The sequence below is a fragment of the Chenopodium album genome, chromosome 14 (genome assembly GCF_948465745.1).
Source record: "Chenopodium album chromosome 14, dcCheAlbu1.1, whole genome shotgun sequence".
NCBI classification, from domain to species: domain Eukaryota; kingdom Viridiplantae; phylum Streptophyta; class Magnoliopsida; order Caryophyllales; family Amaranthaceae; genus Chenopodium; species Chenopodium album.
In genome coordinates this window covers 41,929,574-41,956,283 of record NC_137847.1, presented here as the reverse complement: position 1 = coordinate 41,956,283, position 26,710 = coordinate 41,929,574, and the positions used below count along the sequence as shown (strand labels likewise).

At 34.8% G+C, this 26,710-nt stretch overlaps 1 protein-coding gene and 1 long non-coding RNA gene across 3 annotated transcripts; one reads left to right on the top strand and one right to left on the bottom strand.

Annotated features, from left to right (window-relative positions):
• The first annotated feature begins 10,480 nt into the window (after positions 1-10,480).
• On the top strand, positions 10,481-13,625 carry LOC145579256 (F-box protein CPR1-like). The gene is made up of 2 exons (XM_081636502.1): positions 10,481-11,186; positions 13,110-13,625. Exons 1-2 carry the CDS (start codon positions 10,579-10,581, stop codon positions 13,132-13,134), a joined length of 633 nt encoding a protein of 210 aa, XP_081492628.1. The 5' UTR covers positions 10,481-10,578; the 3' UTR covers positions 13,135-13,625.
• A 3,261-nt stretch (positions 13,626-16,886) lies between these two features.
• On the bottom strand, positions 16,887-23,983 carry LOC145579255 (uncharacterized). 2 transcript variants are annotated; one of them, XR_014099100.1, is made up of 7 exons: positions 23,852-23,983; positions 22,459-22,569; positions 20,759-20,828; positions 19,852-19,914; positions 18,324-18,435; positions 17,282-17,331; positions 16,887-17,140 (listed from the first exon to the last, which is right to left on the bottom strand). It is a non-coding gene; the product is annotated as an uncharacterized LOC145579255 (long non-coding RNA). The 2 variants fall into 2 exon arrangements; XR_014099099.1 differs by lacking the exon at positions 17,282-17,331.
• Between the last annotated feature and the right edge of the window lie 2,727 nt (positions 23,984-26,710).

Below are 26,710 nucleotides of genomic sequence, written 5' to 3'. Positions count from 1 at the left end.
AATTTCACAAAAAAATGGATTATAACACCACAAAATTTAAAATTTTTATTATAACACCACAAAAAAAATCCAAACATTGGATTTCACCTCCATGTAACGAATTGTTGGATGAAAATCGTTAGTGGGACCCATTCTGGACACCTGTCAATACCACATTGGTTTAAAAAATAAAAAGATAAAAAAAAAATAAAAAGAAAAAAAAAACCAAAACCAAAACCCTAACGAAGCCCACAACCACTACCTGCAACCATACACTCCCTTGCTGGCAACCCCAATGCCGGCGACAACCCCTTCTACATCGTCGAAATCACTGGCCGTCAACCCCTTCGACCCACTCATCCCTTACCCTCACCCCTAAACGGCCGAAATCGACCACGAAAGCCCTTGATCTTGCGGCTGTGTGATGGATAATGGTGGTTTGTGCGACTGCCGCTGCGAGAATGTAGGAGTTAGTGATGTTGAGGGGTTGCGTTGTTTTCGTGGTGGTTCAAAGTGGCTGGGATGAATTTCTGGGCGTCGAAAGGAGGTTGATGCCGAATTGTGGCCGGCAGCTTTCTAGGCGGTGGATGTCGATTTCTAGGCGATTGAAAGGAGGTTTTGAGGAGGGAGAATGGGGGAAGGCCGGAAGAGGTCCAATCGCCGGTTTTACGGGTGGTGGTGTGGGTGTTTTTGACGATTTTGGTGGGACAGGGGTGTCGCGGCTAGGGATTGGCAGCCAGCGGTGGGGGTAAGGGTGGCCGGTGGTGGGCTAGTAGCTGACTTAGGGTTTAGGTTTTTTTCTTTTTTTTTATTTTACTTTTTATTTTTATTTATCTTTTTTTAAAGCCAATACCTTATTGACACGTTTCCATAGAGGTCCCACTAACGTATTTCATCCAAAAATCCGGGTGGTGAAATCCAATTTTTGGATTTTTTTGTGGTGTTATAATAAAAGTTTGAGATTTTGTGGTGTTATAATCCATTTTTTGTGAAATTTGTGATGTTATTTTCTAATTTTTCCTAAAAATAAATTCAGTTTTGTATAAATAAGTTAAGTTCAGTAAAAATAATTTCAAATAAGTAAAAATAATTTCAGTAAAGCAGAAATAAAGTGCAGCGAACAAGAGCTAATCGTCAATATTTTTTGCGAAAAGATATATGTGAAATCTTTTTATCTTTTTTTGAAACAAAAAATATTTTTATCTTAAATACACTTAGTGCAACATATTAATATGGAGTATATAATAAAAATAATATAATTTAAAAAAAAGATCTATTTCCCTAATTTATTTAATTATTTATAAAAAAAAAAAAAAAAAAAAAAAAAAAAAAAAAAAAAAACTAAAGATACACCAGGAGATAACACGTTTATTGTTAATGGGTCATTTAGTACTTAGTACTCATATAGTTATTGATTGATATGTAAGAATTGTCTCCCTTCATAAGCAAGGAACAACATATTAAGGTTTTGTTTGTTTTGACGATAAAAGTATTCTAAGAAATTGATTTTCGCATTTTCTATTTTTGGTTTGTAAACGATGGAAAACATATTTAATTTCTCAAAGGTGGAAAAAAGCTCATCCAAGAGTTGTTTTCTTTTTCAAATGAAGGTATGTCACTTTTTCTTCCCTATTCCTTACATCTCAAATCTCTCCTCTCATCCATCTTCTCCCTTCCACTTATATTTCCCCTTCCTCTACAAATTTTCTTGTAAGGATACAAACATTGTGTTTTCCTTAAAAAACTGTTTTCCAAAGAGAATCATTTTCTCAAAAAATTGTTTTCTATTAAAACAGTACAAATGGATCCCTAATTGGAATAGACTCTCTCACAAATGAAGAGAACAAAACAAAACAAGTAACAACTAACAAATAACTGGTATCAGTTCAGTTTTCGACCAGTTTGGATTTAAGCCGAACCCAATCATATCCGAAATATAATTCGATTTTTAATTTTCAAATCCAATTCGATCCGAATTTCTCCCCTAATCCAATTCGAAATAAAATTTGATTTTGGATCCGATCCAAAAATCTATATTAAATACATCTAATTTTAAAGCTTATTGCAATTATAAAATAAAAAAAAATGCATTTTGCGGCCTGTCAATATAAGAATAAGGAACTTGACTTAAGGATAAGTCCCTGCCTAGGGTGAGTAAGTCCCGAGTTAGGGTTCTGAGAGTGAGTTTCCCTGTGATTGTTTACTGTTCTTGTTCGATTTTTAATCTTTACTCAATCAATTCCTCTGTTTTTTCCTGTTCATGTGATATGATCAATGGGGGACGATTTAGTAAAAGATTGGGAAAAGTTACGATTAACAGACGAGGAAGGTGTGGTTTTAGGAGGTGATTACGTAGAAGTTGTGAGTGAGAATACGAAAGCAAAAATCAATCTCACTTTGGTGGGAAAATTATGGACTGTGAAACCATAATCTGGAAGCAATGAAAAAAACCTTGGCGAATGTTTGGAGGTTGAAGGAGAAATTCGCGATTAGGGTTGTTGAGTCAAACTTGTTTGTTTTCCAATTCCTTTGCGTGGAAGATAAGGAGCGAGTTCCTGAAGGGCGACCATGGTTTTTTGATGAGAAATTACTGCTATTGCAAGAGGTGATTGGTGATGAGCAACCCTCTGAAAATCGAATTCAAACAGACGCCCATGTGGGTTCGATTACTAGATGTGCCACTAAACAAACGCTCCCTGGAAGTCATGTATGATACGAGGGAGTTCTTGGGGGGCTTTCTTGAGGCTGATGAATCCAATCCCCTTGGTTGGGGTGATAGCTAGCGAATAAAAATGCTGGTGGATGTCAATAGACCCTTGCGTAAGGGTCTTTTCCTAGCCGCGGGGAAAAATCAGTCTCGTTGGGTGGATATTAAGTATGAAAGGTTGGCAGATTTCTATTTTTTCTTTGGGAGGCTCCAACATACTGAAAAAGAATGTTAATACAAGGAGCAAGAGAAAGGAGATGAGGCGAAGATAGTGTACCAGTATGGACTGTGGCTTCGTGCGTCCCCAAAAAAGAGAATTAAAATTGATATGGCCGAAAGAGAAGTTGAGAAATCGTGGGTTGAGCGTTTTAAGAGCTCGGAAATGTCAAAGAAAATTCCCACTTATAATGACCCGGGGGTCATAAAATTTGGACCTGTTGGGGCTACTAGAAGATTAGCTTTCTTTTCACCGTCTGCTCATTGTGAAGGAGAAAAGCACGCACCTATAATGACAAAGGAAGATGAACTTCTTGCGGTGCTGGATAGTGTAGACACCTACTTTTGGCCTCCTGTCCCGACAGGAGGTGCTATGACGATAAATAAAACCATCTTTATGTTGAATCAATGTGAAGAATACTTATGAACAACTAATTAAATCACGAGAATGCAAAATGACTAGCCTAACCCAAAACAAAATGAATTAAGGTCCAAAATAACTAAGCCCGATCATAATTAGGCTTAAACCCGAGGTTAAAACCTAATTATGACGAATTTAGAGGCGCCTAGGTTAAAATCAATGATGCCGCAGAGAAATCTGCGCGCATCTCAATGAGTTGCGCTGGTCTGATGCGCGCAACTTAATCAATTGCGTGTGACATCCAGCTCAACTACTAGTGATGCGCTTGCAGAAGATTCAGTATTTCATAAAAATATAAAATCGAATCTTACCATAATGCCGCGCGCAAGACATTCAGTTGCGCTGCCTAAAGCAGCGCATCTAAATCACTTGCACTGGGATGTCACGCGCAACTCATTCAGATACACGCGACACCTGCTGCGACAGAATACTCAAAACCCTAAACGTATCCATTCCCTATAAATAGAGGCTTAATACGAGGCTTCAACCGACAGAAATTAACCTAAAACTCTGGCAGAAACTTTGTGAACTTGTGTACTATCAAACCCTCTTGTCCTAAATACTCACCCCCTCAATACTTGTTACTACAGTAGAGGTTCCCGAACAAGAAGGAGTCCATAAGTGTTCTAAACGAAGATCTAGCAAGGAAAAGTGGTAAATTCCCGAGCACTTAGATCAATCACCTTTATTTTCTTGTTTAAATAACTATTAATTAATTAATTAGTGTTGTTTGATCGCTTTAAACGAACTTTTAATTAATTAATTCCACATAGTATCTTGTGTTAAACAAAGAATAGAACTGAATAAATTTATTGTTGATTGATCACTTAAGCCAAGGCGAATCTTGTTTATTTTGGTTCTTTTTACAAATATTGATTAAATAAAGATAACAACTTTTGCAATGTAATTCCTACATGACTGACGCGTGTAAATAAAATCAACTAACTTAGTTTTTAGGTGTCACGTTGCATGTATTGTTTGGTGATGAAATTGTGAAAAAGGAAGAACTAGTAGAGGCCGCACTAGGGCTAGAATAGCAATTCTTCCCTAAAAGGAACGTTATTTTAGTACCCTCACTCCTGAACTCATCTCTGGTACACATAGACCAATTTGGGCATGGGTAAACTTACGATTCGTGCTAAATATCCCTTGAACTCTACTTGGGAGAAAGGCATGAACAAGGTTTATGAGTTTTCCTAAAACTCATTTGCGACTCCTTACTTGTTTCTTATAAAAAAGCGTGATGATAGGATCAACTCTAATTCAAGGTCCCCCAAACAGTCAGGAATTCAAATCCTAATACACTCTAACAAGTGTAAAGTCCTAGGCTTTTAAAGGGCCATGGGCATTTAAGGAGAAGGATCCCCTACGATGGGCACACCCTCCTTACAAATAGTAGTGGGAAAAATCTGGTGCTCAGAACAGTAGGAAGAGTGAAATGCAGTGATGGTGAAACAGGGGAGGATTCAAAAAAATTAATGAATGTGATAAAAAGTGGGGAGAATGAAGTAGTGAGTGAGGAGAAAAAAGATAGAGTGGGGTTAGAAGATGTTTACAGTCAAGAAGGAGTAGTGAAGATGGACACTAGGGAGACACATGATAGGAATGATAGTCAGAATATGACAAATGAGATTAAAAAATATGAGTGGGACACGAAGGGGGAGGGTGAGTTAATGGAGAAAGCTGCTAAGGTAGGAGAAAAGGGGAGAGGACTCAGCACGGTACTTATTAAAAAGGGTGGTAAAAAAGGAGATGGGGAAGGTGTGTTATTGAGTGGAGACAAAAGGGGATTTCAAGACAAAGGAGGAGAGGAGTTTGAGATGGTAGTGGATGGAGAAGAAGCTAACAGTGTTGCGAAGAAGAGGAAGGTCGAAAATTCTACTGATAAAGTGGCGGGCCCCACACAATGGGCTCTCGGTGAACAATGAATTACGCCCTTTCATGGAATTGTAGAGGTTTGAGGAGTACCACGGCGATTAATGCGGTTAAAAATGTTGCTATTCTTGAAAATCCCCAAAATATGTTTCTGTCCGAAACAAGGTTGACAAGTCATGAAATGGAAAAATTAAAACATAAGTTGAAGTTCAATAATCTGCTTGCTGTGAGTTGTGTTGGAGAGGGAAGAAAGAAAAGTGGTGGTTTGGCCCTATTATGAAAAGATACTTTGGAGGTGGAAATAAAGTCATACTCCTTGCACCATATTGACTCATGGATAAAAATTCCTAGCATGCAGGGTTAGAGGTTTACAGGAATTTATGGCTACCCAGAAGCTGGGTTAGAGGTTTACAGGAATTTATGACTTGGGTTTTGTTGGTCATGGCTTTACTTGGACCAATAATCAAGGGGGCGATCGAAATCTTCAAGAGCGTTTGGATCGTTTCTTAGCAAACAAGACATGGAAAGACCTTTTCCCTGGATCGTTTGTGTCTCATTTATCAAAGAGAAAGTCGGACCATTTGCCCATTCTTTTATGTGTTAATGAGGGAGTGGGGAAAATAAAAAAAAAATATAGATTTGAAGAAATGTGGCTAAGGGATTAAACGTGTGGTGATATTGTGAAGGAAGCTTGAGATTGGGGAAGTGATATTCGTTCGAAAATTGCTCACACCTCAGGTAATTTGAGTGCTTGGAGTAAAAAGAAATTTGGTGATTTTAAAAATGAAATGAAGGATTGCAGAGCTAAGATGGAAAGCCTTACGGGGGAGACACAAACCGAAGAGATTATAGCTCAAATTCGGGCTTTGGATGATAGAATGGATGAGTTGGAGAGAAGAGAAGAGTCATACTGGAGGCAACGGAGTAGGAAGGATTGGCTCAAAAATGGTGATAAAAACACTACATTTTTTCACACGAAAGCTAGTCAAAGGAAATCAAGAAATCACATTAAAGAGGTGAAAGATGCGGCTGGGAACATCTTTCAAGATGAAGAGCAAATATCAGAAATTTTTGTACGCCACTTTGATGATTTATTTGCTTCGGGTGGGCAATGTGATCTGATATAGATCCTGTGATCGAAAAAGTTGACTCTAAACTCTCAGATGCTCAAGTAGCCGAACTTGCTGCCCCTTTTGATGGTGAGGAAGTCAGTGAGGCACTTTTTCAGATGCACCCTACTAAAGCCCCTGGTCCAGATGGTATGTCTGCTATTTTTTTCCGAAAATTCTGGAATGTTGTCGGTAAAGATGTTATTAATAATACTTTGAGCATTCTAAATAATGGTAGTGATGTAGGCCTATTAATCAGACGCACATTGTTTTAATTTCGAAAAAAAAAAGTGTCAATCTCCTGTTGATTATAGGCCTATTAGTTTATGCAATGTCTTGTATAAAATTGTGTCAAAAGTTTTGGCAAATAGACTGAAAAAAAAAATCCTGCCATGTATTATTAGTAAGTCTCATAGTGGCTTTGTTCCTGGTAGATTAATTACTGACAACATTTTGGTGGCTTATGAGTGTTTTCATTATCTGAGGAAAAAGAAAACTGGAAAAAAGGGTACTTGGGGTTGAAATTGGACATGAGCAAAGCCTACGATAGGGTGGAATGGACTTTCCTGGAAAAAATAATGATGAAATTCGGTTTCCCGGAGGATTTTGTGAAGAATATTATGAAATGTGTTTCATCCGCTTCTTTTGATGTCTTAGTGAATGGGCAACCGTCGAGAACTTTTAGCCCGAGTAGAGGTCTGCGACAGGGAGACCCCCTATCTCCCTTTTTGTTCATTATGTGTGCTGAAGGATTATCTTCTCTCCTACGGGATGTAGAGAGGAAGAAGCTTATTCATGGGGTGAAAATTGAGAGACATGTTGAACCAATTTTTCACCTCTTTTTTGCTGATTATAGTCTGTTATTTACTCGGGCCACTGAGGAGGAAGTTGATAAAGTTCTTGATATTCTTTCAACCTATGAGGTAGCGTCATACCAGAAACTGAATATAGAAAATTCAGAGGTGTCTTTTAGCCGAAACATTGATCTTGAAAAGAAAAATATGTTTCAAATGAAGTTAGCTTTTAAGGCTGTCGATGGACATGACAAATACTTAGGTCTTTCGACTTACATTGGAAGCTCTAAGAAGAAAATTTTTCAGAATATTTAGGATAGGGTTTGGAAGAAGCTCAAAGGTTAGAAAGGAACCTATCTATCTCAAGCGGGTCGAGAAATTCTCATCGAATCAGTGGCGCAAGCTATCCCTACATATGCTATGTAATGCTTTTCTAACCCTGTTAGCATTCTAAACGAGGTAGAAAAAATGTGTAGGAACTTTTTTGGGGTCAAAAAGGTGAAGAGCGAAAGATGAGTTGGATAGGATGGGACAAAATGCTCCGGGCAAAAAATCAGGGAGGATTGGGTTTTAGAAATATGAGAATTTGTAACAAAGCTATGTTAGCAAAACAAGCGTGGAGAATTCTGAGTAACAAAAATTCGCTTATGTCCCGTGTGCTTAAAGGCAAATATTTTCCTAACTCGTCGTTCTTGGATGTTAAAACTGTCCCTAGTATGAGCTTATGTCCCGTGTGCTAGGGAGGTGATTGTGAAGGGTGCTATAAAAATTATTGGAGTAGGAAATAGTGTGCTCATTTAGGAAGATCCATGGGTGCCTAAACTTCTAAACTTCCGAATTTTGTCACCTAGGGGAGATGGAAATGATACTCCGATGTTTGTGAATGAATTATGGGAAAATCAGAGATGGAATCTGTCAACCTTCTCTGGTTTATTTTCTTAGCGTGAAATTGAGGAAATTTGCAGCATTCCCACTCCTATGTTTGAGGAAGCTGATGGATGGTCATGGCATCATTCGAAAGATGGTTTATATAGTGTAAAAAGTGCCTACAATCTGCTAGTTGAAGAAGAGGAAAGAGAAAAGGCAACCTCATCTAATGTGCATCCTGTTTTCAATTGGAAGCGAATTTGGCATGCCTGTATACCCCTGAAGATTAAATTGTTTGCGTGAAGAAGTGTGAGAGAAGGCTTGCCTGTGATGAGCCGATTTATGGTTAGAGGTTTGAATGTAGATCACCACTGCCCTATGTATGGTGAAGAGGAAGAAACCACTGCCCATATGATTATGTTATGCCCAACTGTAACCCCTATATGGAGATACTCAGTGCTGCGTCTTAATACAAGCTCTACTGTTTCGGCTAGCTTTAGAGAGTGGTGCAATGTGATGCTTGAAAAAATCAAAGAGTCGAAATGGTGGGACACTTTCTGGTGTTTAGCTTGGGGCATATGGTTAAAACGAAATGCATGGGTGTTTGAAAAAAAAAGCGAAGAGGGAAGTTGATGTTTTGCACAAGGTTGTGTGCTTGGTTGGGGAGTTCGAAGCAGCCAATTCCAGAAATACTGAAGCGAGGGATGTTCAGCAATTTAGCACTAAATGGAAAACTCCTGCTGTGGGTTTGTACAAGCTGAATACAGACGCTGCATTCCAGGGACAGGTGCTGGGTATTGGAGGCGTCCTGCGTGATGAAGAGGGGGATACTGTGGTTGTTTTCTGCTCAACTGAAATGGGACAGATAAATGTTGATGTTGGTGAAGCGCTTGCAATGCGAGATAGCCTGAAGATAGCTATGGAAGCTGGGTTCAGAAATTTCATTCTGGAAACCGATAACATCAAGCTTTTTCATCATGTTAAGAAGGGATATTCTCCTCCGTGTGTGTTTGGTAATTTGGTGAGGGATATCCTTCTGCTTGCTCGTGATGTCAGAGCTGCTTCTTTTCGTTTGTTAGAAGGTCGGGCAATGTAGTTGTCCATAGCTTAGCAAAGTTAAGTTTTAATTATAGTGAGTATCGTGTTTGGCTTGAAGAGTATCCCACTGAAATTCAGGGGCTTTATGTAACGATATTGAACTCTTGGTGAATTAATAATATGAGCTAAGCTGCGGTTTTTGTCAAAAAAAAAATTATAAAATAAAAATACAATCATAAAAATTAGATTTGTTCAACCTTATTGTCTTAATATTAATACAAGTCTTCAAAATCATGATTAACATAAATATTTCAACAAGAAGTCATTATTTAATTAATACATATCAATAATTTTTTTTTTTTAAGTATTTGGGGTAATTTAAAAGCCTAATCATGAAATAGAGTAGTTCATATTCGTACCAGCTTAATTTTACAATTCGACTTTCGATTTTATTTGAATTCAATTAGGGTCAACCTGATCCAATCTGAAAATCTGAATTTTAAAGAAATATCAATTCGATTTAGGCCCTGTTCACTTCACCTTAAAAAAATAATATTAAGTAAAAATAATTTCAGTTCAGTAAAAATAAGTTCAGTTCAGTAAAAATAATTTCAGTTCAGTAAAATTAATTTCAGTTTAATAAAATTCAGATTTCTTAAAGAAGAATTATAATAGAAAATCAATAAAAAATAATTTCAGTTCAACAAAAATAATTTCAGTTCAGTAAAATTAATTTAAGTTCGATAAAAATAATTTAAGTTCAGCAAATATAATTTTATTTCAGTAAAAAAAAAATTCAGTTCAACAAAAATACGGCGAAATAAACAGGACCTTAATTAGATTTTTTTAAAGTTCGGATCTGATATTTAATTTGAATTGGATTGGGATTTCAAATTAAAGAAATTAGAGTATTTCCGTTTAAAAGGGCTATAGTTCGGAACTTCGGATCAAATACGTATGCTTGCTGTAACCGCGCTCATCATAAACCCGCTAATCCCTGAAGCTTGAGCTCAAGCAATAATGGCGGAATTCCCAACTGAGATAATCGCCGAAATACTCTCACGATTACCAGTCAAATCACTTCTCCGATTTCAAATCGTCTGTAAATCCTGGAATTCCTTAATCAAATCCCCCAATTTTATCAAAATTCACCTCAATCAAACCCTAATTTCCAAATCCGACCGTCATCTCCTCCTCTCCTACACGACTCTTCAATGGTCCGAGCTCGACCTCGATCTCCGCCATAACCAACTCTCTTTCTCGGAGCTCCATCACCCCCTTAAACCCAACCAAGGGGTCAAATTGATTGGCTCCTGCAATGGCGTCATTTGCATTTCCACTATCTCTAAAACCGAGGTTTTCTTGTACAATCCTCTTACAAATCTCATCGTAAGCTTCCCTCCAATCCAATTCCAGTTCTTGATCTTACTTCAATGTTATAGGGTTTGGATACGACAGCAAGAACGATGATTTTAAGGTTTTGAGGATTACTCAGGGGCATGGATACTTGATTCCAAAAATAGAGCTCAAGTCTATAGTTTCAATGATGATTCCTGGAGATGTATAGAAGAAATGCCGTACTATCTTTATTATGGTTATTATCATGGTGTTCTTGTCAATGAGGCTTTACATTATGTAGTTACTCAAGAGTGGCATTCTGAGTGTCTGTTTATTGCTAGATTTGATCTTGCGACTGAGAGTTTCTCACTTATCGAATGCCCGAATTATGATAAGCCTAAGATTAAGTTCAATTCGACGTTCTTATTGACTGAGTTAGGTGGGCGTTTATGTATGTTGATTAACTCATATCCAGACATAGTGGATGGTGACTTGTTGGATCAATTGGATAATACGTTTCAAAATGTTGAATTATGGGTAATGGAGGAGTATGGAAACAAAGAGTCTTGGGTTAAGTTGTTCTGTATTTCCCTGCCGGAGGCGGTTGGGCTTTGTAAATTTACTGGGGCTCTTGTTAACTCCAAAGATGGTAGAAGAATTTTGCTTGAGATAGACAGTTTGGAATATGGTTGGTACGATTTGGAGTCCGGAAACGTTGAAAGAATCACAGCTCATGGGCTACCAAGTGAAACTTTCGCGGCAATGGCTTTTATAGGCAGCCTTGTTTCGGTTGAAGATAAGATGGTTTCTGAAAGGAAAACCTTGCCGAGGAATAACAAGAAGTAAGCAAGCTGTTTAACTATATTGCTTTTAATCCTATTTTTTCAATTGCTTATTCTGGATTGTTGAGTGACTTGTTTGGTTTATGTTTACCTTGATATTGTTTTTAAAAGTGATGCCTCTAGCTCTTATATTTGCTAGGTGATAGTTATAGAGTCTTATAGTATATTTGAGTGGATTCTGTCTTGTTCATTTATAATCCTAATTGTAATTTGCAAGGTAGCACATTTCAATTTCTTATATTAGGACTTATACATACTCTGGTGTAATATAATTATGATCTCCATTAGAATTTAGAAGTATAGAAAGTAGATGAAATTATTAAACATTCCCTCATCATTTGAAGATTTAATATGCAGTATGTTCAGAATCTTTTCATAATTTGATTTTGTATGTTTTACTGCTATCTTTTGGTTTCAGATTTCAGAATTGGAAGTTTTATATTTTGTATTTTAGTAATTTTTGCTTCTAGAAAAAGCACTGCTATCATTTTGGAATACGTTTTTTATGGAAGTAATGAATGTTCTGAATATCTCCCTTATTTTATTCAGAACTATTGGTGATAAATTTCTAAGGGGTAAAAGCTGAGGCTATTAACCTATTGAAGACTCTACTGCTGGCCCGTTGGGACTTTGTTCATGACTGTACTTTAAGTATGAAATCTTCTTGCATGTATTGATTTGAATTTTCTCTTTGCATGACTGCTTCATTATCATTTGAAATCAAATGTGTTATGCCCTTCAGTTTGAAAAGAATAATACAACTTCTTGGACTAATGTTGGCTGAACGTTAAACAGAGAATCTGGATTTTTAATTTTTTTTTTTTTGGACAATAATGTATATTTAGAAGGGCCGAAACATAGATAAACATAGATCTTTAGCCTTTGAATGGTATTTTTAAAACCTTCTATCTAGATGGTCAAATGATCTTTCATTGATGCTTCTTTTATCAATATTGCAATCGGCTAAGGCTTATAAGTTCTAGGAACCCTTTCTGCCCTCCTTTCCTTGGGGCAGGGCAGGACGATAATTTGTCTTAATTTGCTGAAGAATGAAAAAGGCTTTGGTACTTAATTTTATTTAAGTGTTTCTTAGTTGCTCACTATATTCAATTGATGTATTTATTGAACTGTGAGACCGTTCTCTTTTATTGAATACATATTAGTTCTAATATAGTAATATGGGTTAATTAAGGCTGTGCACATTCAATTTACAACTAATATTAGTTCGCATAAGGTAAACAGAACGCATCTAAAATATCCTTTATTTGTATATTTAAAGCATAGTTGAAGTACCTGTGAATGTAAGGTACAAACAAAGCATCACAGAGTATCCACCTAATCAGAAAATTTGAACAAAATGACTTCACCGCGAATTTCAATAATACCAAACCAAATTTTGAATTGTCCACTTGTATTGATGAATTTGAGTTGTAATTATCTGAACTAGATTGTAATGATGAATTTGAGTTGTAATAGGGTGTTACATGTTATATTTCTTCATGCATCTGAATTTTAATGGTTTCGACATTCTTTTACAGATAGTTGAAGCCAGTGATCATTGCCGTGGGCATTTTGGTTTTAATCCTGAGTTTCTGTCATTGCCAAATTCATTTAGATTGCTGTAGTTTCTAGTTCATTCAGAATCTCACTTAGGTCTTTTTTTCGCTTTTTTACATTATTATTATTTATTAATGACCTCTAGAAATCCTTTTGTTACTACCAGCTTTGCAGATATTAAAGCTGTCTATTAATTCGTGTTCCCTTAAGCAGAAATAGCTTAATAAAAGTTGGATTATTTTTTTCTCTTCTATTTTCTTTCTTGGAATAGTCAGTAAGTGATATTCTTATTTAATGAGTCCACTGATATAGAACGAATCAAGTTCTCTCTTCTCTGGTTTTTTACATCTACATGTAATTGTGCAGCTTACATGCCACTATGCACATCTAACTGATGGAAAAGAAAAAGATGAGAGTGTGAATGTGTTGGATGATAGCCTTGGCAACTTAAGCTTCAAAGTAAACCTCTTGGCACTATATAAAACTGGTACTGAAGATAAGACACTCAAATCCTGGGAATAGGTGATGGAATATAATCTTGAAGAAGTATAGCTTTTTGAGTATGCTTGTTGGAAAGAGTTGTTCAAGTTGCTGCTTGCTCATGCTGCTAAAATTCTGCTCTATCAGCAGTTTGATCATATGAATGTCCGATGGATTAGGAAGGTTTACCAGCTTTAACATTATCTAAGTTGTAAAGTACTTGCAAACGAACAGTGTTTGATTTTGTGTTTTCTTTTGGTTTAAGCTAGATGCTGACAAACCAACTCACTTGAAACATTGAATTCGATTCAAATTCATAATTTCCATCATTTGTGTGCTGAAAAAGTGCATGTTTATGACTAATATAGCATATCTTGGCCCTTAAATCCCTGAAGTTCGGCTTCCTTTATTGTGGATATGTGTACTTGTATTAGATTAACTAGGTCAAGCTTATGTTGTTTTAAGGCCCAAGTTTTACAGATAATGAAATCATTTGGAACATCATGTATCATCAGAACTTTGTTACGAATTACTTCGTATTACTTATCATCAGTCATCACTACAATATCCACAGGTCACAGGGTATAATAATACAGTAGTATACACCCTCAATCTTATAAGTATATGAGACCGTGAAAAGCCAAATAAGGCAAAAAAATAGGGAGAGAGGGAGTATAACATAAATATTTTAAGTTGTACGACATTCGTTGTAAAAATTATAAAAGGTATACGATTATGAAAGTATATTTAGACAAATATAAGATCTTATATTCTCATGTGAGTGTATTTTTTTTTAACATATAAATCACAAAGGTGATGTAATGAGTATATGCGAATAGTGTAAAATTTCAAACATTGCATTTTAGGAAAATACTAGTTTTTTTGGCCCGGGCGATGTCCCGGGTCATTGTTTGTGTATAAAAATATTAGAACAAAATAAAGTAAAATATATTGGTGGTTTTATAAAAAAAAATTATCATTTGTTAATTTTTGTAAATATAATTGAACATCAAAATTCATTATTTAATGTGCATTAACCTAAATAATGTTATATGGCATCAATTTGTTTTATTTGTTAAAGGGATTTTTTTTCCAACTATATATCATAAAAAATTCATTCAAATGAAATTAATTTATATTTTAAAACCTTAATCTAAAATTTGGGTTATATATTTTAAATACTTAACTATAACCTATATAATCAAGGTTGAGTAACTAACAGAAATGAAATTAATTTTATAATCAATTAAAATGTACATATATAAGTTGGCAATTAAAATTTTAGAATTTATGAAAATGAATAACTCTTTTTAATACAACTTGATTGTCACTAGTTGTGGATCCGCGCACAATGCGTCCAAGTTATCGGTATTACTCATTAGCTAATTGTTTTGGCATCGGTAATAGTTATATAGTTTTGATATGTTGTGGTTTTATAAAATGTGTAATCAATTATTATGATTTATGAATACAATATATCAAATACTCTTATACTAATATTGTACTTCTGACCAAAATTCATAAACTTTGCCTATCATATTTAATTTTACAGATGCTGACCAGCGCCTTTTGGATTGGATTACTAAAACCGAATCTAAACTTAATTTGAATCCAATCCAATCCAATCCAATCTAAATCGAAATCGAAATAATTCGGTTATGGAAATTGAATAGTATGACTCCTATAGCTTATTTCACTTACTTGTCTTAGTTGTATATCTATGACATATTAGTTTCTCTTAACTATCAAAAAATAAAACTAACACTTGTTTTTTGAAACTTTATATTGTGAGATTTGTGACACGACATGCTAATCTAAGGTGTTAGGAGATCTGTTCTTTTACATTGTGTTGTGGCTAAGGCTCATTCATTAAACTTCCAAAATAAATTGCTTGGGACGGAGTGAGGGACAGTGCAAAAGAATTAATAATTCCTTCATTCATACAAAGACTTGATTTATTGCAAAATTATCAGTACATTATGTATTAATCTTACAATCAATTATACTATGTACTTAACTATGTATTAATCAATTATACAACAAAAAAAAAAAAAAAAAAAAAAAAAAAGACTAAAGAATGGTTTCCTGCAGCACCAAGGATAGAGGAGTGATCAACAACTCTATCTCTCTTTGGCAATTAAATGACCATATCTCTCTTTCTCTCTCCTTTATTTCATCCCTATCTCCCTCCTCTACTTTATAATTTTGCAAAATTTATAAACTTTACTTGCGTTCTCACTTGCTCTCCTCTAATAAGGTTTTGACGATGCACCATGATCATCCTGTTTTAGCACGTTTCTTTTCCATTTTCCTCCACATGTTTACACTTAATTATATGGTTTATTAAATTTTAGTTACTTTTCAAAAATTACTATTTATCTCTTCTTTGATTACATTTTAAAAAATAGTCTTCTAATAAAAGTGCTCTTTCTCCTTCATTTGTAGCCGTTGTGTCTTTTCTACAATTAAGCACTAAGAATTGACTCTTCACGTGTTTTGTTCTCACCTATTCCTTCCTTTATTGTCCCAAACCCGTCCTCTCTTTCTCTATTTCTTAAGTTAATTGCCTTGATTTCTTAAGTAATTTTCTTAAATGGTTTCTCTCTATAGCATTTTAGAAAGCCTTTAGTTTCCTAAGCTAATTGTGTTTTCCTAATATTTTTTTGGTGCTCTGCGTTTTCCTAATCTAATTGCCTATTTTTCTAAAATGGTCTCTATCTCCCTCATCTTTCTCTTTCACTCTCTCCCTTTCTCTAGCCTTTAGTAATTCATTTTCCTAAGCAAGTACAATAATTCAGAAAACACTCACTTAGAAACTCTTGACAAACTATGACCTAATTCTTAAATGGTCTTAAATGATTTATCACTTGACAAACACTCTCTCCCTTTCTCTTGCAAAGTGTCTCTGTTTTTTAAGCTGGTGTTTCCATTATTCTTAAACGGCTACTTAGACACAGAATTAGCAAGAGTCCTTGGAGCATCAACAATCACAGTAATTTGCCTATCATCCCTAGGTGGAGTTGTTGGAATATCTTCAATTAAGAAAGGCAAAAGGGCAGCATTATCCTTCTGCCCTTCCAGAAATTGATCAAAGCAAGATGAAGAATATAAAAGTTTATATAGACTATTATACCCTATGTATTAGAAACCAACCTTTGAAATCTAAATCCACTATAGGTATATAATCTAGTATGAATTTTGATTGCCAAAATCTGAATTGTAGTCCTGAAATAATAATTTCACATCAAACAAATCTATCCGTTTCAAATCTTGTGTTTACAACATTACCTTAATAAAGGCAATGTATATAAAAATTCAATATAAAAAGCTAAACTATTTAAATAATACTTTTAACATAGTTTATTTGCAAATATGCAATATCATAAATCTTTGATTTGTCCAACTAAAATATGTTAAAAGCAAACCCATCAAACTATTATTTCATCAATCCATCTCCATAACTTGAAAATTTGGCTCTAAAGTGTACTACAATAAAGCATTTTTCATAATAGTTACAATTAGAAATTGATGAGTAAAATTTAAAAAGAAGTTACTTAATACTTCCTTTTTTTTCTTTTTTTTTTTTCCAAAGTTGAACATCTTGACTTAACCACTATTCAAACACTTCTCTTTGACCGTGTTGTGTAAACTTACATAAAAAAATTAATAAACTTGCATAAAATTATATCAAAATATTAGTAAATTTACATTAAAATACACATTATTGAAGTTTGAGAAATGGATAGAAATTTGAATTAAAAAAAAAAAAAACAAACAAACAAACTATTAAGGAGTGTGTACAAGGCAGCATATGTCCATATCAATTGTGCCCATTGACGACTCTTTCTAGAACAAGACATCAAGTAAGAGGCAAACCAGTAGAGAGGTGGGCTAGCAAATAAAAATCGAGTTCCAACCTGCAAAGAATTAAAGCGTTAAAATCAAATCAGGATTCCAAAATGAAGTCTAAAGTAGTCATCCTACTCATCCATATTATACAAAAGATTCTAAAGTTAATCCATAAAAAACGACTATGATACAATGAGAATAACTATCACCTGAACATGCAGATAACCAAAATAACTATCACCTGTGCATGGGATTTTGCCTAAAATGAAGTAGCCTCATTAGTAAAATAGCAAAGAGCTAAGCTGCTTCAGAATTTCAAATAACCAAAATATATGCAACCAAAAATCGAAGTCTGCATTTAAGAAATAACTTAAGGTGTTCATTTCAGTCTGGAAGTTGGGACACTTATAGAAGAAAGAGAACTATGCAAAATCCTCTTTGGGACAACCAAAGAGTAATGATGAAAGTGATGGTAACTGTAAATTGGATAAGGCCAGTGACCAGTAGAAGGCAATTTGAGTAACCGAGATGATGAAAGAGGTCAGCGAAATGGGATAAGGCCCCTACAGAAGACAGTTCAAGTAATTGGAATGCTAAAAAAGGAGAGTGGAAATCAAAATTTTCATTTAGACAGCCAAGTGATTCCCACCCTAAAGAAGTCTGCACTAAGTGTTGTTCAATGGTGTTCTGATAAGCCAAAGTAGTATGTGAATTCATCTAGTTGGGGTTCTAAACAGGTCTACTTTGGAAGGACAGTAACAAATAGGGCTCTTACTCTCTTAGGGAAAACCAAATTCTCCAACTTGGAAGAAGGAATCTTGTGAAATGCCTCACGGATCTGATGATTCACAATCACCTTGGGGACAACCTGGAGGGTCTAATTTTCGCAAATAGACATGTACTTAGTATATATCTAAAATCTTCCTCTCCCAAAATTGACCCATTGATATCACAAGTAAACAGCCAGCTTATAAAGAAACAAGAACAACATACACAAGATTTTAAAACTATAGATCATCTCTAACTATTTGGGTACCCGCACAAATCCCTCTCCTTTTTTAATTACACACAACAAAAGCCAGCATTCACACACTACAATACACCACTGGAAAATGTTTAAGAAAAAGAACATTAGAATAACCAGCACTACATAGTATTGCAGACATCAGGATGAATGAGATAAAGTTAGTAACCAATTTTATAGTAGATTTAACAATCACTTAAACAGAGATTCTGGTAACAAAATTATACCTTACACCAATGAAAATCAAGGCCTTTGGCAGATGAATGAGCTATGTTGTGTGAGCTCTTCTAGCGTTTTGGTTGACATGCTCAGCATTCATTTGACATGCTCTTCCCCCTTCTGTTTTGTTCATCATAGCCAAGATGCATGAATCAGAAAAAAGTTCAATAACAATTTTAAAAAACACAAATATAATAAATACGAACAAAAGAGGAATGAAATGCAGATAACATAAATATGATGAGAATCAACCAAATCTAGAAATTTGATCCAAGAGATTCCATAGAACAAAAGGCTACTAAAGCACTTATCATTGACATAATCACCAAACAGAACACTGTAGTACATAGCAAATTAACTACAAGCCTACAAAAACTTAAACTAAGGTAAGGGGCAAAAAAGGCAGAATGAATTACTTTCAAAAATAGTGGCAACTTTTGCCTTCATCATAAAAAGCAGAGTTTTACCGGGACAAGAGAGATGGTGGTGAATTATTATGTAGCAATCATATCTTTAGACCTTTTATAACCTAAAATATATGACTCATATAACTCCTTTAAGCGGTGGATTACATTTGAAACATAAGATCAACTAATAACTATTACTAACTGATTTTCAAACCATAATTTCAATAAAGTCAATCAGTGTAGTCTATATACTTGAAATCCAAAATATTGAATCAATAATCAAAAGCATGTAAAGCAGTCTACTCTCAAATTGCTGATATCAAGTTTGTATAATAATATTGAGCCAATTTGCAGGAGTTTGCTTTGTGCAAGGTATTGAAAAATTACAATTGAAACCATAAATGAACCTCAGTCCTCTCAGATTCAATTTTTATCAATTTTTTTATCAATCGGAGTACTTTTCAGAATTTAAAAGCTTGAGGTGAATCCTTAGGCAAAACATAACATGTGTAATCATCTAAGAAAGTCAATTAAATAGCTCTATAAGTTTGAAAAGAGACTGCCTATTATGGCAAAGAGAGTTTTAGCCCTATCTTATCCAATCTTAAAAAAGGAGTAGCAACTCTAGCAAAACCCCTTTTAATTGATACCAGTCTAGTGTCTCACCCTTTTGACATCTCAAGTTTCATAAATAGTAGTCAACTCAACTTATCTCAGTATCCTCACGAGTCTCACCCAAATTAATGGTGGTAATGGAAATAGTCTTGTATATAAATATGCAGAGGAAGCACTATAATAATGCAGATTTATTTTCAATTATCTCCCAAGTATGTGTTTTGCTTTGTAAATTACCATCAACACTTGTTACCTTATTAGAGGTGGTTTCGAGTGCTAATGAATGGAAATTTATGAAGAGAAAAACATAGAAGTTGAATTGTTATCATGATCATCGTCACAAGACTTTACTGGCAAATTTACTTATAAACTCATTACCATTATTGTTATTAATTATCACCTATAGATAAGGCCCTATAGAAAATAACTCATTCACATTCAAACAGATTGTATTAAATAAAGACTTTCCTATCAGATATTAATATGAACCAAATCGGGGATAGAAAAGGCATACATGGAATTTAGCATTGGACTGCCACTGAAGTACTTGCACATGGATGGCTTGTCAATCCAGGAGCTGCCACAAAGTGATAAACTTATGGGTGAGAGACTAAGCACTCATATGTGTGCCTCTGTGTATAAGAAAGACAGAGAGAGAGAGAAAGGGAGAAAGAGAGATATGGAGAAGAAGGAAGACTGGAAGAATATGAACCAGGGTTAATGGGGGCAACTATTGTCACCGAAATTTTATTAGTATTGAAAACAACATCAGCTTGCAAAATTTTGCCTACATTTAAGAGCTATACAAAACAAACCTAATCGATCCCAAACTGCTAGAGCTATAGACCAAACCTAAAAACATAGGACCAAACCTTAGGAGTCACAAAAGAGGGAAGTTAATAGACAAATTCAAAACAAGTCATACCAGTAAAACACAATCAACATCAACAACCATTGCCTCAAACACTCATAGACTGCTGTATTCCAAAATGCAATAAGACCATGCACAACCATGAATACTTATTGTATTTATATGATGCATAATGAACCCCTAAATCACACATGCTGCAGAAATAAAATCACAAGAGGTCACAATTTAGTAAAAGATAATCACAACTTTGACAAAGATATATACGTTGTAAATCCTTGTGTTCAATCCAATTGGAAAGCAATCCCAAAGTTTACTAATGCATGATAAAACCCTTCTTTCTATTTTTCTCTCTTTCTAGTTTTGTCCCATCAAATAGCCTTTCAACTGTCACTTAATCAATTAAAGCAACAATAACATATAACCTAAGTGAAAATTAAATAGATCAAACAAAGTAAGCAATAAATCTGGCAACCTAACAACCATTTTCTAGTAAAATCCAAATTACAAACAAACATAATTTTTTTTTCTATAAAGTTGAGATATTGCTCACCTTTACACATACAATCGGCTTCTTACTCTTCAATTATGTCAATAGATTAGCTTCTCACACTTCCAAAACCCTAAAAGCATGAAAAATAATCAACAAAACATCACATCCGAGTATCCGACCCAAATTTCTCAAATCCAGAAAAATCTAATCAACTTTAAACTGAAATACAATCCAAAAAAATAAAAAATGGATCAAAAATAAAAAAAAATAGATCAAAAATAAAACAAACCCTACTTAGGGCCTGTTCACATTTATTGAACTGAGCTGAGCTGAACTGATTGCAGCTGAACTGAACTGATTGGAGCTGAAGTGAAATGAGCTGAAATGAATATTTTATGAGAAAGGGAAATTAGGAGCTGAATTGAGCTGAACTGAGCTGAACTGATTGGAGATGAACTGAACTAAACTGAAATGATTGGAGCTGAACTGAACTGAAATGATTGGAGCTGAACTGAATTGAACCGAACTGAAATTAAGTAAATGTGAACAGGCCCTTACTATATATCAACTTAATTTAAACCAAATTGCATCAGATCAAGCAACCGGGTCATAAAAGTAATAAGTGGGGCATTGAAGATACACCCAAATAACAAAATCTAGGGAAAAGCAAAGGGTTTCAGAACATGAAATTAGGTAAATTTGACAAGAAAATTGGTACAATACCTTCAAAACATAACCAACCAACCAGCACACAACAGCTCAAAATCAAAATAATTCTATCTACAAAGCACTTAATTAAATCAATAACGAAATATCCACATAAATATCCTACACATAATCAAATACGAACACGGCAAATAAGGTAACCCAACTCTCCCAACCCAAGTAATTACGCCTTTTATTTTTTCCCACAACAAAAAAGATGACCTATAACAATAATAATACTAATCATCACTAAAAAAAAAAAAATCACGCATAACCACTATCAATAATGAATTCACTAAATACCTTAAGTAGTTAAGTGCAAATATAACCAACTCACCACCACCACCAGAAACACAACGAAGAACAGCATCCAATAGAAGATATAGACAACTTTATATATGAATGAAAAACTTACAAGATATTATGACTTAAATGGTCCCATTTTGGTTCCAACAATAATTTCATACTTTACCTACTTTAAATTATACTAATTGAGGTTATATGTGAATCAAAAACTTGTTTACAAGATATTAGGACCTACAAAAAGCCACATCCAATACCACCTATATATTGAACACACTAATTAAAATTCTTGAAAAAAAAGAAGAATAAGAAAGAGCTAAATTCATTTTTGCAAAATGTAATATCTATCTCATTTATAGCTTTTATCCCTCAAGACAATCTAATCTTACATATAATTGATTTTGTGAAGACTATATAGTTAATTACTTGTAAGAAAGAGCTAAGTGGGTGACAGAAGACATATTTAGAGGAATGCTCAACAAGAGTGAATACTTCCTCTCTAACTAAAACATGTGATTTATATCATGCAATGAGCTGGATACTTGCATTTAACTAAAAGTTCAAAGCAGTTGGAATTTTGAGTAATAATGTGCTTAGTTTGTATTTGGCCTTGTATAAATGCAATTTTTTTCATGATAAAATAGTAAATTTTATACCCGAAAATAATTGAAAATGTTTGAAGGACCTAAATTTTATACTGAAAGCACATTGACTTTAAGGGGGAAATGTAGATGCATGGCAATAGAAATTACCTCTTTCATTATAGCAATTGACAGCTGCTGCCTTTCTTCCTTCTCACATTAACACTCCCACACCAGCTAGAGAAATTCTTGTGATATTTCTTCATCTCGCAGGACATAAGACTGCATCAACAATCAGTGGTAATTGGTAAATAATATGTAATACACAATTCTTTATCAAATATGCACCACATTTCACAATTCTCTTTATTAAGCAACCACACACATGATTTGACCAATACTATACGAATTCAAGTATATGGTCATAAGGGGTGAAAGCTCTTAACTTTATAACCACTTTAAGCAACTCATGAACCACAATAACAACCCAAAATTAACAAGTAGTGCAGCAATATGATCCACATTCCATTAGATTCCAATGGCAATATGAATACTTTCTTGATAATTTATACTCAAGCTTTCTTATAGAATAGAATGACAGCATAATTCTTTAGTTATATTACAAGGGATCTTCTTAGACATTTATATTGAACACCTGAAGATCAGGCTTTGATTAGGACACTCAGAAACTTAAGCTTAGGCGAAAACAATTACGCGTTTGGAAATTGGCAGCCTTAACAAGTTTGGATACATAACTGTCGTAAATATTTACATCAAGGTCACCCTAAGACGACCCACATAACAGACTCTATAAACCATAATCAACCGAGTTTCATTTCTCCAACTACCCATTATTCATTTGTTTGAACATTTAATCATAACACAATAATCCAATACCCAATATACCTTAGAAACATAAAGCAATAGAACTTTATTCCGATATAACGCCGAGTCATAGATACCCTGAATTTTTACTCCGCCTTATCGAAAAAGAACTCAAATTGTCAGGAATTTGTTACAGATTTTGAGTAATCCCATTGTAATAAGAAATCATCAAAATTGTAATATATGGCATCAACTCAGGAACAGTGATTTTTAATCAAGTTTCAAATTTTGTACTACAACAAACCATCACAAATTATATAAAAACAACAGACTTAAAAATGATGCACTAATAATTTCCTAATAAGAAAATCAAAACTACTAAGATCCAAGGTAAACAAAATAATTGGAACCACAATAATACTGTATATTTTTAAAAATTAAATCGATAATCAGACAAACAATCACACAATAACCTCATGAAAAAAAAGAAAAAAGAAAAAAGAAAAAAAGCTATGACTTGATAATATTACTCATCAATAATGATTTTGTTAATGTTATCTGATAATTCAATAAGTGTAAACCCAAAAAATCCAAATTTCCCTTTAAAACCCCAAAAAATCCATATTTTCATTTTCAAAAACCCTAAAAACATATTAATAGCAGACCAATTCATCAATACAATTCTTTGGATTAGAGGAAAGATAGCGGCATGATACTCATGATCCCACCATAATCTCACCTTAAACCCACCATCACCAAGACCGACGGCGGCGACAATTTCCTCCTACACCTCGTCCAAAATGTTACTTTAGAAGAATACTACAAGAGGGGGGGTGAATTGTAGTTCAAGAGAATTGAGCTAATTTTTGCGGAATTGAAAACTTATTAAGCTAAAGGAACTTAAAGTGAACACAGAGAAATTTTACGTGGAAAACCTCTTGGCCCTAACAAGAGGGAAAACCACGACCACTTGGGATTTTAGGAAAGATTCTCCACTATAACAGGGCAAACAACCTATTACAAGCTAAAGAATCAATCTTCAAGTTCCTCTATGAACTCGAAGTTCCCAGTAACAAGTCCCACTACTTGCTACTCTTCTCTTCTCTAATCTCTTCTCTCTCTTTCTCAACAAACTTCTCTAAGAGTTCACTCAAACTCCCAATTCCCAAATTACAACTCAATGACAAACTCTAATGAAAGTAATTAAGAAAAACACTTAGTGGAATGCGACACTTGACTCCTTAAAAAAGATGGATAAAAGTATTTGAGCAAGGGTGAAGTTATTCTTAAAATAACTTCGATATTTATAGAAGAATGTTGCTTGGAGAAAACGCCATAATCTCCACTACTTGCACCACCTTCGTTTCATATCCTCTCCACTACTCAATACCACTTCCAGAGTTCTAAATCGTGTCCTAAAAACCAGGGCACGTTTATTACTTAAGGAAGCAGTATCTTTGTTAGTGGGGAGGACTTAATCAAACAACCAGTAGCGCAAGTTTAGGAAATCAGTTTTGCAAAGATATACTTTTCAGAAAATAACTTAGCGTTTAAAAGATAAAATCAGTGAAAGATTATCTAAAACAGAATCTCCTATTTTTTTTGCAAGTCAATAATTATCTTTTTCAAACGCATTCCACTAGGCATTAATCCCAATTAATTTTCACTTACATAAAATCTAAAATAGAAAAATACTTCAGACTTTATGCTTCTCTTAGAAGTCTCTTCTCCGAGTCTTCTTTCCTTAGCTTCTACTCCGAAGCTCCAGTTCCTTTCCAGGAACTCTTCAGGTAATCTCTTGGACTTTTAGCTCTTTGTTTCCCTTGGCTTCAGTGAATCCTGTGACTTATATACAAACTGCAAGACTCACAACATTTATCAATTTCCTTGTTTGACTTGTGTTATCATCAAAACATCAAGGGCAACAATATTCCCTCTTTTTGATGATGACAAACAAGGCAAACACATTAGAGCAAAAATAAACCAAGAGATAAGAGAAACTACTATAAATTTCCTAAGAGAAAAAAACTTAAAAGAAGACAAGCTTTATACCTTACTGAGATCCAGAGAGACACAAAACTTTGAAGCAGAGATGGATGATAAGTGTGTAAGTAGTTTGCCTGTATACTTTCCCCCTTTTGGCATTATCAAAAACATAATGTATATAACAAATTATCTCAACACAGCACCATAGCATGGTCTAATGATAAGGCAGAGATCATATAAGCAATTCAAAGTAGAGAATGTGCACAAAAATATATAGATAAACCATCATCCAAGACCAATGAAGACATCGGCCAAAAGTGCATCAAATCCACAAGTTCACAAAAAATATAATCCCTGTTTTAAGTTACAGACCCAGAATAAAAGGAAATTGTTCAGGCATAGCAAAAGAAACATAGTAGCATTATCATCATAAAAGGCTGGGCAAAGAACAGGATCAGACTTCTTCAGCAGTCAGATCATCAAGCTTGAGAGCAATCTTCTCCACTACCTGCTTGATTGCTTCATCTCGGGCTTGAGCAACCTGGAGAAAAAATGACTTGGCATCACCAGCACAGCTTGAAACAGCTCTCTCTAGAGTCTCCACCTTCTCAAAATTTGTCTTTACTTCTGAGACAACATCCTTCAGCATCTTCTTAATCTCTTGAAGTTCAAGAGTGACAGCTTCATTCAGCATAGCTGGGGAACTCATCTCAGGAAATCCAGTTCCCTTAGGTTCTGATTTGGGTGACTCTGTAGGAGTAGGAACTGCTGGCTCTTTCACAAAGTCCTGTTCCCCTAGATCAAGGAAAACAGGTTCTACTTCCTTAGGAGCCTGCTTCTTTGACAGCCTTAAACTCTTTCTCTTCCTTCCCCCTGTTTCTAAGCCCTCTTCTTCCTGCACACCAGATTTTTGTCCCTTCTCCCTCTCTCTCTTTTTCTTTTCTCCTCCCCTTTGTTTACTTTCCTCAATCTCCACTTCCCCCTCAATTTTCGCCTCTTCTTCACCTTCAGAAACTGCAGGCAGTACTTCTAAACACCCATACACCACATGCAAACCCCTATTGTCAAGAAATGTGCTTTGAATGTACTGGTTGTTCTGTAGGTACAAGGGTTCACAGTCAGTGAGGTCTATTTTGAAGCTTTCAAAAACAGTGGTGAGGAGGTTACCATACCCAATTTTCCAGTTTCTAGGTACGCAATGGGCTAGGTTCTGGATCATGATTGAAGGAAAGTTTATGGGGATTTTGTGTTCGAGACAGTACATGAAGATACAGTCAAGCTTGTTGGCTGAATCTCTTTTCTGGGTTTTAGGAACAATGTCATTGTGTACAATTTCAAACAGCAATTTTTGGAGAGGGGAGAAATTATTGTGATTGACATAGGTGGTTTTAGGGTTTCCATGGAAATGCTCAACAATTGACTCAATTGATATGTTAGGAAGAGGTTTCTGCACAGATCCTTTAAAATACAGCTCATACCCAGCATTCAGAACTTCAAACAACTCCCCTAAATACTCAGAATCAAACGAAATAGACTTCCCTAACACAGTGCATGTTATTTTTCCTTTATCACACGAAAAAGATCCATGAAAATCTTTCAAAGCATCAGCATA

Excerpts from the sequence above, each read along its gene's own strand:
- LOC145579256 (XM_081636502.1), top strand. The coding sequence starts at position 10,579 with ATGCCGTACTATCTTTATTATGGTTATTATCATGGTGTTCTTGTCAAT. Across the intron at positions 11,187-13,109 it reads TTGCCGAGGAATAACAAGAA|CTTACATGCCACTATGCACA; the intron begins GTAAGCAAGCTG and ends GTAATTGTGCAG.